The sequence below is a fragment of the Chenopodium quinoa genome, unplaced genomic scaffold, assembly GCF_001683475.1.
Source record: "Chenopodium quinoa cultivar QQ74 unplaced genomic scaffold, ASM168347v1, whole genome shotgun sequence".
In the NCBI taxonomy this organism is placed as follows: Eukaryota; Viridiplantae; Streptophyta; class Magnoliopsida; order Caryophyllales; family Amaranthaceae; genus Chenopodium; species Chenopodium quinoa.
In genome coordinates this window covers 1,623,704-1,639,133 of record NW_018744187.1, presented here as the reverse complement: position 1 = coordinate 1,639,133, position 15,430 = coordinate 1,623,704, and the positions used below count along the sequence as shown (strand labels likewise).

General features: G+C 36.6%; 2 protein-coding genes across 2 annotated transcripts; both read right to left on the bottom strand.

Annotated features, from left to right (window-relative positions):
* Positions 1-326: 326 nt before the first annotated feature.
* LOC110694011 lies at positions 327-734 on the bottom strand. The gene has a single exon (XM_021871170.1). It carries the CDS (start codon positions 732-734, stop codon positions 327-329), a length of 408 nt encoding a protein of 135 aa, XP_021726862.1.
* A 153-nt stretch (positions 735-887) lies between these two features.
* On the bottom strand, positions 888-14,176 carry LOC110694010. The gene is made up of 5 exons (XM_021871169.1): positions 13,539-14,176; positions 13,156-13,360; positions 12,874-13,080; positions 1,285-1,469; positions 888-1,233 (listed from the first exon to the last, which is right to left on the bottom strand). The coding sequence occupies exons 1-5, from the start codon at positions 14,174-14,176 to the stop codon at positions 888-890; spliced, it is 1,581 nt and encodes a 526-aa protein (XP_021726861.1).
* Positions 14,177-15,430: the final 1,254 nt, after the last annotated feature.

The window sequence follows — 15,430 nt, the reverse complement described above, 5'->3', positions numbered from 1 at the left end:
GGTTACAACTTACAAAAAAAAAGCTAAGTTGTAACTACCCAAACACCACAAGACCAAACTGGCCAACCAAGAAACAAAACAGATTCCAGCCCAAGCCTAGCAATCTTCTAGGAAGGGTTCTAGGAAGGACCAAAACAAACTACTGGACTGAGAAACTTAGGCACCTTCTAGGAAGGGTACTAAGAACTAGGACCAGGACAACAAACCTAAGCAGAATACATTAAGTATCTATCAATGCTATTACATTTGCAAGCAACCAGAAAAGTAATCTCCCTAATCAAATCAGAATCTGATTTAAAGTTTCCTATAAACATTAAAACATTCCTCTAAAGCCACACATTATAGTCAGTTTCAGAAAAACACATCATAATCAGTCTTCTCTTGGCATCAGTTTTCCTGCAATATTTTACAATCCACTGCAGCTCATAAGCAAAGCTAAGCACATGTCTAGTGAAACCGAGAACATGTATCATTGAAGACCAGATCACCTTTGAGTAACTGCAATCAAAGAACAAATGGTTCACAATTTCATTAGCACCAGCACAGAAAAAGAAACAAGGGTCACAAGGGATCTGCCAGACTAATAATCTGTTCTCAGTGACCAATCTGTCCAAAATAGCAAGCCAAGAGATAAAAGTGCTCTTTGGTGAAGCTTGATTATTGCAAGTAATTCTCTTCCAAGGAACTTTAGGACCCTGAGGCTTAATGATACTGTACATTTTCTTAATCTGCATCTTTCCATTGATAGTAACATTATCCCATCCACTAATGTCATTCACAATATCTCTAGTATCTAGGATCTTTTTTAAAATCAAGGAAGCCTTTTAAGGGATAAGAGTAGTCCAAAATGTCTTTCGTGCAAAATAGTAAATGTGAACCTATTTTACTCAAAGGTTATCAGATTTGCTAGCAAGGTCCCAGAGCACATTAGTAATAGTTGCTTTATTCCATTCTTCCAAGGTATTCAAGTTCCAACCATCACAAAACTTGGGGAGGCACATAAATTTCCAGGCAACAAGAGCTTTCTTTGTGGGGTTACCTTTCCCAGTCCATAAGAAACATCTGAATCTGGATTCCATTTCTCTAATGATTTTCTTTGGTAAAATAAAAATCTGATCCCAAAAAGCTTGAACACCAAAGAGAACACTTTTAACCAACTGTAACCTTCCAGCATAAGACAGATACTTAGTAGCCCAAGTGTCAATTCTGCTTGTAACCCTTTCAATCAAGGGTCTGCATTCAGGAATAGTGAGCTTTTTAGAGGAAATGGGAACACCCAACTACCTAAATGGGAGAGTACCATTAGCCATTCCAAGAACCTGCTGAAGCTCACATATTTCATGTTCCAAGATGCTCCCAAAGTAGGCATCACTTTTATCCAAAGTTGCAGACAAACTAGAAACTTCAGAAAATTTCTGAAAAGCCTTAAAGTGAAGCTTAATAGAACCCAAGTCAACTCTAGTGAAGAGCTAATTGAGTCAAATGAAAGCCAAACATATTCAAACAAAGCTTTTTGAATCAAACGAAACTCAAATGCATTCAACAATGCCAATCGAATCAAATGAAAGCCAAACACATTTAAACAAGGCTTTGTTAATTAAATCAATGTCAAACACATTCAAACAAAACTTTTTGAATCAAATGGAAGTCAAGTGCTTTCAAATATTCTAATTGAGTCAAATGAAAGTAAAACTAATTAAAACAAAGTTTTTGGAATAAAATGCAAGTCAAACACATTAAAAAAAAACTAATTGAATCAAACGAATGTCAAACACATTCAAATAATGCCTTTTTTTTCAAATGAAAGTCAAATGCATTCAAAGAAAGCTTTTTGAATTAAATAAAAGTAAAATGCATTTAAAAAAGCTAATTGATTCAAATGAAAGCCAAACATATTAAAACAAAACTTTTTAAATCAAAAGAAAGTGAAATGCATTCAACAAAGCTAATTAAATCAAATGAAAGCCAAACACATTCAAATAAGGCTTTTTGAATTAAATGAAATTCAAACCTATTCAAACAAAGCTTTTTTAATCAAATGAAAGTCTAATGCATTCAAAAATGCTATTTAAGTCAAATGAAAGTAAAACTAATTCAACCAAAGCCTTTTGAATCAAATGAAATTCAAACACATTGAAACAAAGGTAATTGAATCAAATGGATGTCAAAAAATTCAAATAATGCCTTTAAAATCAAATGAAAGTCAAATGCATTCAAACAAAGCTTACTGAATCAAATGAAAGTCAAATGCATTCAAACAAAGCTTTCTGAATAAAATAAAAGTCAAATGCATTGAAAAAAGCTAATTGAGTCAAATAAAAGCAAAACATATTCAAACAATTCTTCTTGAATCAATTGATAGTTTAATGCATTCAACAAAACTAATTGAATCAAATGAAAAAATGAATGTCAAACCCATTCAAACAAAACTTTTTTAATCAAATGAATGTCAAACTCATTCAAACAAAACTTTTTGAATCAAATAAAAGTCAAATGCATTCAACAAAGTTTAATTTAATCTAGTTAAAGACAAACTCATTCAAACAAGGCTTTTTGAATCAAATAAAAGTCAAACACAGTCAAACATTTTTTTGAATCAAATGAAAGTCAAAAGAATTAAAAAATGCTAATTGAGTCAAATGAAAGTCAAACATATACAAACAAAGTTTTTTATATGAAATGAAAGTCAAACACATTCAAACAAAGCTAATTGAATCAAATGAATGTCAAACACATTCATATAATGTCTTTTATATTAAATGAAAGTAAAATTTTCTCAAACAAAGATTTCTGAATCAAATGAAAGTCAAATGCATTCAAAAAAGCTAATTGAGTCAAATGAAAGCCAAACATTTAAAACAAAGCTTTTTTAATCAAATGAAAGTCAAATGCATGTAACAAAGCTAATTGAATTAAATAAACGACAAATACATTTAAACAAGGCTTTTTGAATTAATTGAAAGTCAAACACATTCAAATTAAGCCTTTTTCAATCAAATGAAAGTCAAATGCATTCAATATGCTAATTAAGTCAAATAAAAGTCATACTTATTCAAACAAAGCTTTTTGTATCAAATGAAAGTCAAACACATTGAATCAAAGCAAATTGAATCAATTCGATGTGAAACACATTCTAATAATGCCTTTTGATTCAAACGAAAGTTAAAAGCATTCAAACAAAGCTTTTTGAATCAAATTAAAGTCAAATGCATTCAACAAAGCTTATTGAATCAAATTAAAGTCTATCACATATAAACAAGCCTTTTTGAATCAAATGAAAGTCAAACACATTCAAACAAAGCTTTTTGAATCAAATGAAAGTTAAATTCATTCAAAAATGCTTATTGAGTAGTATGAAAGTCAAAGTTATTCAAACAAATATTTTTGTTTACAATGAAAGTCAAACACATTGAAACAAAGCTAATTGACTCAAATAAATGTCGAACACATTCAAATAATGTGTTTTGAATCAAATGAAAGTCATATGCATTCAAACATAGCATTCTTAATCAAATCAAAGACAAATACATTGAAAAAAGCTAATTGAGTCAAATGAAAGCCAAATATATTCAAACAAAGCTTTTAGAATTAAATAAAAGTCAAATGCATTTTTTTTTTTTGGTAAGTAAGCAAATATTTTACTATAAAAAACTGTACAAAATGTACAAATTTACAAGCCTGTCAAAACAGGCAACTCCAGAGCTACACAAGAACAAAAGGCCACACACACACCAAGCTCCTAACTCGTAAGTTGCCACCTTCTAGGTAGGGTTCAACTTAAAGAGAAAGGATCAACCTTATCAGAAGTAGTTTGCTGCCTTCTAGGAAGGACACAAACACACAACTGAAAAGGGAAATAAAAAAAACCACCCCAACAAACACAGACATCCCACTTAGAGCTAAACAAAAGACTATCAAAATACAAACAAGCAGACAGGCCAGACATGCTACATGAACTCAAACCTCAAGACTGCTTGAGATTATACAACCATTTACAAAGTCTACAACTTTCCATTTAGAATCAATAATCTGCTGAACTCTGCCCAAAGCTTCAACCCTAATAGCTTTAACAACCAGATAAGGGTGCAGAACAACTTTATGCCAAAAAGCATGATTCCTAGCTAACCACATATGGTAAATCAAGCCTGCAAGCACTGCCAGAATCACACCTTGCTGAATTTTGTTTTTACTAGTTTTCTTCCAATTTTTCCAAGCATCTTCAATGCTAGTGCTATTAACAGTAAGCCCTGGTGAAGGATAATTAGGTCGTTGGACTAACTACCCTCAACCAAACAATATTTATAAACCTAGACCTACACTAAACAAGTTTAGTGGTAAGTAGAGGGTCGAACCACGGAGACGACATAAACACTATCAACACCACCATCAATTAAGCTAGGTCAAAGAGATAGGATGGATAGAACAATAAACAAAATGAGATTAATATTAAGTTAAACTAACACCAAGGGAGAGGGTCAAACATGACGATGATCTTCAATAAAGTTAGGCAATGGAAATGAGTTTACATGCAAACAAAATATCTCATATAAGGCAATACCAACAATACCATCTAACCACCTATCGGGGTCAAAGGCTTTCCCAACTTAACACATGCTCATACTATCGTCATAAGCTGTGAAAGTCAAGGTTTTTGCATAGAATCGATCACCTAATGGATATCCCTAAGTTACACTATCGTCATAACTTAGTTCAATCCACCCAATTACAACACATGATTGGCCATTCACATGGAGTAATTAGTAAAACATGGTTACAAGGTATATTTAATCACATATAACCAACATTTGTCTAGCCTAATACATTCCACCACATGCTATCACCAATCCCTTAGTAAAGGGAATTACTCACTAATCATGAATAACTAACACAAAACCCAGTAAGAAGAACAAAGAGAAGCAATTAACTAAACAACTACTCTAATCAAGTAAGAAATTAAGAAAGAACAATAAATGAGATAGAGTTTAGAATGCTCATTGAAGTATTGAAAAGGAATCCAAAACAATGTCACTTTGCATCTTCATCTTCTTTAATCCACCATTGAAACTCTTCACTTTCTCTCTCTAAAATACCCTAAATTACTCTTAATCCACATTACAAAGTATAAAAACAAAGATTAAATCTAAATCTAAGCCTAATTTATGTGAAGATTGAAGGAAAGATGTTAGGGTTTAACCCCTCAAAGAGGAGAGAGAAAACCCCCCAAAGAAATCCACCATCAAAACTTCCCCAAAAATAGGAGAGAATCGGGCTAAAAATAGAACCACAGTAGAATGGCGCGCCCGCGCCAATCTGGGTTTCGGCCTGGCAGCGACATTCAAATTAAAATATCCATAACTTCTGTTCTAGGAGGCTTCTTGTGGCGTGCGACCTATTGTTGGAAAGCTCTTCAAGTCTAATTTCTAACGCAAATTGAATCACCTCAATCCAATGTGTAGATAAAAAGTTAAGGCTAAAAGAGTGAACAAAGGTCGGTTTTGGAGTTCAGGCCCTTGCGCTCCCGCGCCTATCTTAGGCTCTCCCGCGCCTATCTTAGGCGCGCCCGCGCTAAGCCGCGCCCAAATCGCGCCTACATTCTGCCTCCTTCAATATTTTCGACCCCAATGTTAGGCACGCCCGCGCTGGGTTTGGCGCGCCCGCGCCATTCTGAAAGCGCGACCCGCGCTTTCTGCATGGCCTTGCTTGCTTGCTCCTTAACTTCCTTTGTAGCTCTTCAAATGAACTCCAATTCTCCAAGCTCTTCATTCTATTAAAATCAACTCCAAAAGCCTACAAAACACGAGGAAAAGCACAAAAACATAATAAAGAGATAAACGGAGCAAAAGGGGTACAAACAAGGGACAAATGTAGAAAAATACCGCGATTAGAGGATCTAAATAGTGACATAAATGCCACTTATCAAATTCCCCCAAACTTGCCTCTTGCTTTTCCTCAAGCAAGAACAAAAGCAGAAACAAAAAGAAAGAAAAAGGATCTAATAACACTAAAAGGAGAGGGGTGAAAAAGAATATACAGTAACTCAATTTCGTAGGAATCATGGATGTTTTTAGCGTAAACAACAAGCCATTTAAACCTCAAAGTCGCCTATGAGGACGAGTGTGATCTCGTAAGGGTTTCCAAAGAGTTTAACCCATAACTCTACACATAAAGCAACACAAACAAGACAATGCATAGACAAATAAAATAAACACAAAAACAAGACGTTCTTGGTGGACTTTTTGGAACGAAACAAGCACCAATGAATGCACAACTTTCTAAACAAATAAGGGTATGCACGTTCCAAGATGTTTAGGGTTGAAAGAAACATAGACTAAGCTAAGCATAGAGAACTAAGAGCCGTACAATTCACCTTTCATCCCAAACTAGCTAGCCGCGTTCTCTCCACTAGCTTCAAGTCAACCATTAGGTGGGCTTCTCATGGTTCCTCGAAGGAACCGGAAAAAGATAAAGAAATGAAAACGATGAGAAGGTTATCCCGACGTCTTGGCTATGCACTCTCTCTCTATAAGCTTCACAGCTATCTTCCTCCATCGATAAAGACTAAACTCTATAGGGTCTAAAGGTCTTTTATTGGTTGTAAGGGTATGCTTGGGGTGTAAGGTGGGAAAAATTTTGAAAAATTTAAAAATTTGGTGGTATTCCCCCACACTTATTCAATAAACACACACTAACAAGACTAAGAAACAGGACTCCCCCACACTTGAACGGAGCATTGTCCTTAATGCTCAAACACGAGGGATATGAAGTTTTTTTTTTTTGGTCCTTACCTTATTTGAGTAAGGACGGCTTTTCATAAGCATTTGCTCTTTTTCACTGAATAGAAACACAGTTTACTCACTTGCTTGACCAAAGAACTAGAACTTTCTCATTTGCGTTCAAAATCAACACAAAACAATTCTCAAACCAACATGCTTCACATAAACAAAAGGTTTAGGGGAACAAAAGGTCATTCGGTTTGTAATGTGGCTCAAAATCAAGAAAGGGAAATAGGCTCAAAGGGTTAGCAAGAGGGGCAAATTTAAAAGAAAAACAATTTTGTAACAAAACAAAAAGAAGGATAAGAAAATGAAAAATGTCTATGTCCTCCCTTAAAGGGTTCGGTCACGATCTCGGGTAGATAGAAGTCAAACTCTGGATTGAAAAATGCATAACCAAGGATCCAAATATGCCACTCAACAAAGTTGATGAAGGCTAGAACAAATAAACCTCACACGGGATTTGTATAGCAATTACCGACCTAAGGGGTTCATATCAACTATGGAGAGCGACACCGTCTTACCACAACCATGGATTAAGGCTACAAGTATCCCAAAGTTCTTAAAACCGCTACCTTAGCATTAAAATATGTTTAACTCAACCCAAAACACTCTCAAATCGTGCATACCATTACCAATTAGGAAGGAAAGCCTTCAAGGACACAAGCTCAAAACATTAAGTCCAAAACAAGAATGAATAAAACACATACGAAAACTTGCCTTGTTTTTAAAGGAAAAGACTCCATACAAGCAAATATTCACAAGACAAGAACAACTTGAGAATGTTTATACAGTTGCGCAAGATGAGAGCATGATCAACAAATCCATGTATACCAAAAGTCAAATCAATAAGGCGCTCATGGCCATCCAAATATAGAATAACCAAAGTGAAAAATAAATCTTGGTATGTATGGAGGGGGTAAATCAAGCAATCAAGAGACCAAGAAAGGGAAGAAGGAAACAACAAAACCACAAACATGTATCATTCAAACCACATGCAAATAAGAAGGTAAAGCAATAAAAAAAAAAGAAAATGGAAAGAGTGAACCAAATGATAGGTGGGTGTGAAACCCGCAAATGAACTCATTTTCATCATTTCCATCTAATTACTCTTCTTTGATGCTTCAACTTCCAATCACAAGCATTCCTTGGTTTGTTTCTTCTTATGGTTCCCGATCCAAGGTCATGCGCAAAAGTATAGACATCAAGTAACTATATACAAAGAGAAACAAGAGGAAAACAAAATTGAAAGAAATAAGGAAAAGTAAAATCAATAAAAACACGGGTTACTTCCCGAGAAAGTCTTGTTTAAGGTCCAAGATTGACCTTATTAGTAAATAACCGGACAAAGAACGCAAAAGCTTGTCATATGCCTCGGAAAATATTTCATGAAAAAGAGCATAAGTGATGCTCATATGACAAGCAAGCACAAAGTTGAAAGAAACTCTATGCTTGAGGGGAGGGGGAAAAGAAAAATAAAAAGGATCAAAAGAAAAATCAAAAGAAAAATTAAAATAAGAAAAAGAAAAAGAGGAAACAAACTCATTTAGTTGCATTTTGGAAGGTGAAAGCTCATCATTGAAATCAAAAGTAAGGCCATAGTGGTATAGAGAGGCAAGGGGCTCCTCAATTGGTTTATTTTTGAGAAAATATGGTAGTGAGATGGGAAAAGAAGGAGTATTGCTAAACTTCCTTGAAAAAGGGATGTAAGTTGAAGGGGTTTGAATTGGGATCGCACTCACCACCTCAATTATACCACCTAGCATTGAATCACAAGCTTTATCTTCCAACTCATCTGCAATACCCTCAAAGATTTTCGATGTATTCTCAATCACCAATTGGGATATTTCACTCTCAACAAGAGCATGATCATCATTGTTTACATTCCCCAAGTCACCATGAATGAACATCGGTATCTCATCATCACCTAAACCAAACTTTTCTCTAAGAAACCTCAAATCAATGTTTAATTGCATCAATTTTGTATCGTCAATGGGTTGCGAAGAGTTTTGAGGCTCAAATTGGGTGGAGGGGTTGGTATTCACGAAGTCATGAAAAATCTCACCATCCATACTCCCTCCATCACTTTCAAAATCATCATCGTCAATCACATTCTCAAATTCCAAATGAGTTGTCTCACTCTCTTGATTACCCTTAGGCTCACTCAAATGGGAGGAGGGAGAAGAAGGAAAGGCATCCTCTTGGGATGAGGCTAGTTGGGAAATTTTACTTTCCATCATTTTAATCCAAGCTTCCCTTTTATTCCTCTCTTCATCTTGTTTTCTCATAAACTCCTTAAGCATCTCCATACACTCTTCTTCCTTCGATCTCCCCACTGAATTACCCTCACAAAAAGGCTCATTAGACACATAGGGGAACTCATTAGGAATCGTGTATGAAAAAGGAAAGGAAGATGAAGAATTATGCATTTGAGAATTTGGGGTGTGTGAAGCATCATTGGAATTCATGCACATAATTGATGAACATTGAAAAATATCATGAACATTATCAACATTGGGATGCATCTCATTACAATTAGCATACAAAAGGGAAGGGTTGCCATCATGCATCAAGGGATCATCATGGGGAACATAAGAATCATCATTAGAGTTTATGCAAGAGTTAGAAAAATCACGACAATTATCATAATTATCTTGCTCATTGCTATCCCGAGCAAACCACAAATAGAAATCCCAAGCCTCATCCGAAGATGTGGCTCGAAATTCACCATTAAATATGTTTTCAACCACCCCCCTAGTGTACTCATTCAAACCCCAATAAATTATCTCACAAGACTCCCATAAAGTACAGCCAAGGTAATTAGAGAAGTCTTCAAACCTATTAAAGTATACCCAAAAGGGCTCATATTAAAATTGAGGCAAAGAAGGACATGACATTTCATTTTGGACAAATTGATCCATGACTCAATGAGGCAAAACAAATAGCAACCAAATAAGAAAGCTCAAATATTTTTGGAATTTCCCCTTTTTTTTTCTTTTTTTTTAAACAAAAAATAAACAAAAAGAAAAGAAAATATTCGCAAAGACCTAGACTCAATAAGGTAATACAACAATAATGGAAGCCGTCCCCGGCAACGGCGCCATTTTAGTGAAGGATAATTAGGTCATTGGACTAACTACCCTCAACCAAACAATATTTATAAACCTAGACCTACACTTAACAAGTTTAGTGGTAAGTAGCGGGTCGAACCACCGGAGACGACATAAACACTATCAACACCACACCAATTAAGCTAGGTCAAAGAGATAGGATGGATAGAACAATAAACAAAATGAGATTAATATTAAGTTAAACTAACACCAAGGGAGAGGGTCAAACATGACGATGATCTTCAATAAAGTTAGGAAATGGAAATGAGTTTACATGCAAACCAAATATCTCATATAAGGCAATACCAACAATACTATCTAACCACCTATCGGGGTCAAAGGCTTTCCCAACTTAACACATGCTCATACTATCGTCATAAGCTGTGAAAGTTAAGGTTTTTGCATAGAATCGATCACCTAATGGATATCCCTAAGTTACACTATCGTCATAACTTAGTTCAATCCACCCAATTACAACACATGATTGGCCATTCACATGGAGTAATTAGTAAAACATGGTTACAAGGTATATTTAATCACATATAACCAACATTTTTCTAGCCTAATACATTCCACCACATGTTATCACCAATCCCTTAGTAAAGGGAATTACTCACTAATCATGAACAACTAACACAAAACCCAGTAAGAAGAACAAAGAGAAGCAATTAAACTAAACAACTACTCTAATCAAGCAAGAAATTAAGAAAGAACAATAAATGAGATAGAGTTTAGAATGCTCATTGAAGTATTGAAAAGGAATCCAAAACAATGTCACTTTGCATCTTCATCTTCTTTAATCCACCATTGAAACTCTTCACTTTCTCTCTCTAAAATACCCTAAATTACTCTTAATCCACATTACAAAGTATAAAAACAAAGATTAAATCTAAATCTAAGCCTAATTTATGTGAAGATTGAAGGAAAGATGTTAGGGTTTAATCCCTCAAAGAGGAGAGAGAAAACCCCCTAAAGAAATCCACCATCAAAACTTCCCCAAAAATAGGAGAGAATCGGGCTAAAAATAGAACCACAGTAGAATGGCGCGCCCGCGCCAATCTGGGTTTCGGCCTGGCAGCGACATTCAAATTAAAATATCCATAACTTCTGTTCTAGGAGGCTTCTTGTGGCGTGCGACCTATTGTTGGAAAGCTCTTCAAGTTGAATTTCTAACGCAATTTAAATCACCTCAATCCAATGTGTAGATCAAAAGTTAAGGCTAAAAGAGTGAACAAAGGTCGGTTTTGGAGTTCAGGCCCTTGCGCTCCCGCGCCTATCTTAGGCTCTCCCGCGCCTATCTTAGGCGCGCCCGCGCTAAGCCGCGCCCAAATCGCGCCTACATTCTGCCTCCTTCAATATTTTCGACCCCAATGTTAGGCACGCCCGCGCTGGAATTGGCGCGCCCGCGCCATTCTGAAAGCGCGACCCGCGCTGTCCGCATGGCCTTGTTTGCTTGCTCCTTAACTTCCTTTGTAGCTCTTCAAATGAACTCCAATTCTCCAAGCTCTTCATTCTATTAAAATCAACTCCAAAAGCCTACAAAACGCGAGGAAAAGCACAAAAACATAATAAAGAGATAAACGGAACAAAAGGGGTACAAACAAGGGACAAACGTAGAAAAATACCGCGATTAGTGGATCTAAATAGTGGCATAAATGCCACTTATCAAGCCCGAGCTAACCAGTGATGCTACTCAAACATCTAGTACTATAACTATAATTGAAAAATAGATGAGAACAAGTTTCAGCATGTAAACCACACAGCAGACACAGGTCATCATCACAAGCATTATATATTTTAAGCTTATCCCTGGTTTTTAGCCTTCCCAGCATAGCCAACTAAATAACAAAAGAATTCTTTGGGACATTGAATTTGCTCCACACCCATTTACTCCAAGGAACCGTATCCATAATACACTGCAACCATTTGTAAAAGTCAGAGATCTTAAACCCCTTACTTATCCAGTTATTACTAACAAAACCATTTTTAAGCTCATCCTTGACCTTGCACATAAGCTTCCAGCCCCAACCAACACTTCACTTAGGGATATAAGTCCACCAATCCTTGCTCTTGATGTAAACTGAATGAACCCATTTAACCCAAAGAGACTCAGTCTTCCTTGCTATTTTCCAAACATAACTTCCCAAAGCAGCTTTATTCCAAGCAATATAGTTTATGATCCCTAAACCCCCAGCCAACTTAGGTCTACAAATCCAATCCTAGGAAATGGAAGGAGCTCTACTTAGAACACCATTCCCATCCCAAAGAAAAGCCCTGCAAAGTTAAGTAATTTTCATCATAACAATTTTAGGTATCAGTAAGCATTAAGCCCAATAAATGTGAAAGCTCATCAGAACTGTATTAACCAAGGTCACTCTAGCCATATAAGAAAGATTTCTGCTGCTCCAGCAATGAATTTTAGCTAGCATTTTATCCACAAGAGCATCATAATCAGCAACTTTCAAGTATTTATCATTTAAAGGGATACCCCAATACTTAAAAGGCATTTTTCCCAAGACAAACCCAGAACACCTCAAAATTTCATCTCTCACTAGATCTTGAACATTCCTAAAATATATTTCATCTCTCACTAGATCTTGAACATTCCTAAAAATGAGATGGTTTAACCCTAAACTCTCACATCTCCGGTGAAATTAAATCTTCTTTTCTTACCAATTTTCCTAAGCAACCTAGTTAAGTACTCCATAACAATCACAAACAATAAAGGTGGCATAGGATCACCCTGTCTAATGCCTTTCTTTCCTGCAAAGAATTCATGTAACCCCCCCATTTATCAAAAGAGAGAAAGCAGGGGTGCACACACACTGCATAATCCAGGCAATAAACTAGCCAGGGAAACCCAAGGCAACCAGCATTTCCTTGATAAACACCCAACTTATAGAATCATAAGCTTTCCTAAGGTTAACTTTCTCAGTGCATCTTGGGGGGGTCCGTTTATTGCAATAATTGTTCAGCATATCTTAACACACCAAAATATTATCCAAAATAGACCTAACAGCAACAAAAGCCCCTTGACTAGGATCAATAAGCTCAGGCAACACCTCCTTTAGTCTCTCACAAATCATTTTAGAAATGATTTTATAGATGACATTGCAGCAAGCAATAGGCCTATATTGAGTCACCATATTAGCATTCTCAACCTTAGGAACCAAGGTGATAAAAGTTGCATTCACTTGCTTTAACAATTGACCATTAGCAAAGAAATCAAGCACATCCTTGGTTACACCAGAATCAGTAACAGACTAAGTTGCCTTAAAGAATTTGCTTGAAAACCCATCAGGACCAGGGGATTTATCATCCTCAATACTCCAAAGGGTAGTTTTCACATCTTTATCAGTGAAACCCCTACACATCCTATCCCTTTGAACTGCAGGCATAAATTTACCCTCCTCTATAACAGCAGGATGCACCTGACCACTAGTAGCGGCAGTAGTACCCAGCAAAGACTTATAATACCTCGGAATAGCATTACACACATCTCAAGGCTCAGAAATAATCTCTCCATCATCACCAATCACAGAGTAGATACTATTTTGAACTATCCTTTTTCCTCGAAATGGCATGAAAATAAGCAGAATTCATATCTCCATCCTTAAGCCAGTGAGCCTTAGCTTTCTGCTAAAGGAACTTATACCTAGCCCTGTGAGTGAGACCAAAATTATCCCTGACAACTTTTTCCTGAGTAATAAGATCATTATTACTAGGGTCACCTTGGAGAGTAGTCTGAATCTCTAGCAACTTCCTTTCTGCAATTGCATAAGCCGTTTCCACACAAGTAAACTTAGTGAGCTTTAAACTTTTCAGCACTTTCTTTGTTTCAGCAAGCTTTTTAATCACCTGGAACATAACAGTCCCAGCCACATTAATATTCCAAGCATCTCTCACAACTTCTAAGAACCCAGGAGCCTCAACCCACTTATTGAAAAACCTAAAAGGTTTTCTCAACTGCATACCCCCCTCACTCAATGTGATAACACAAGGACATTGATCCATATGACCCTTAGGGTGAAACATAGCTTGCATATCAGGGAAGCAATTTAACAAGTCATTATTGACCAACACCCTATCAATCTTAGTACTCACCCTATTCAAACCATCTTGCTTATTATTCCAGGTATAGAACATTCCCCCAGTTTGCCAGTCAAACATTCTAGTATCTCTTAGGCATTGCCTAAAAGGTTCAACCTCAGTAAGAGATACAGGTGAACCAAATCTATCAGTCAAGTTGAACACATTATTAAAATCACCCCTAACTACCCAAGGACTAGTCATGGACCAAGCAATTTGCTTCAACTAATCCCAAAGCCAAACACTATTAGCTGCCTCATTTATTCCATACACCATGGAGACTACAAAAGAAACACTAGAAACCTTATGCAGAACCTTATAATGCACCAACTGAACCTCCACTCTAATCACAGTTTCATCACAAATTTGAGGCAGCCAAACCACCCAAATTCTCCTTCCCTTATGCTTACTATAGTTGGAACAATTAGACCAATCACCGCCCATCCTAGAAAACACCTCACCAAATAACGTGTCCTTCACCTTAGTTTCTAAGAGTCCAAACAAACCCATACTATGTTGTCTCAAGAACCATAAGACATCACATAGCTTACTAGGCAAGTTTAGACCCCTTACATTCCAAAACCCAATTTTATCCATTGAAAGGGTGAGAGCATTCCCCTTCCTCAAACACACTACACCTATTCCCATTGCCTCCAACCAAAACAACACCTGGCTTCAACAATAACGGAACCTCAGGCTCCTACTCTTGCCTAGGAATGTCATTCAGATTAACTCTCCTACTCCCCTTAATAGCCCCGGAATGCTGCTGAGTAGAATTAGGGTTTTGAACTTGATGCCAAACCCTCTTGGGTTGCTTCTTCTAGTGTTTCCTAGCCTGCACTTTATGATTGGGACAATGAATTCCCTCATGCCCCATACCACCACAAACATTGCATATTATAGGCTTCCACTCATATTCCACTTTCTGAATAACACAGGTACCCTTCTCATCTAAGAACCCAACAATATCTGGAAGAGCAGCATTCAACTCAACCTCCACCATCACCCGAGCATAGTTCAACCTCTCTTTAGTAGCTGTAGCTCTATCAGTTTTGATTGGTTTGCCCATGAATGAAGCAATTTTCAACAAAGCAGGCCATCCCCAAAACGTAAGCTCAACCCCTGCTAGCCTAATCCAAACCGGAACCTTATTTACTTTCTTCTTATTTAGATCCAAACTAGGCTCCCAGGCTTTCATGACCATGTGTTTCTTATCAAAGAGAACATGCCCTGCATTCAACACCTTATCCCTACTATCAACAGTTCTGAAACGAACCAAAAACACCCCATTATCCATCATTGAAATCTTTTCTACCCCATACTTACCCCAAATACGTCTGATAAACCCATTAATCATATTCAATGGAGGTTTAGCACAAACAATGTAACAAACAATTGCAGATTTCTAGAAATTAATTTATGGTTGAACATCATCAAGAGTAAGATGTATCCTATCAT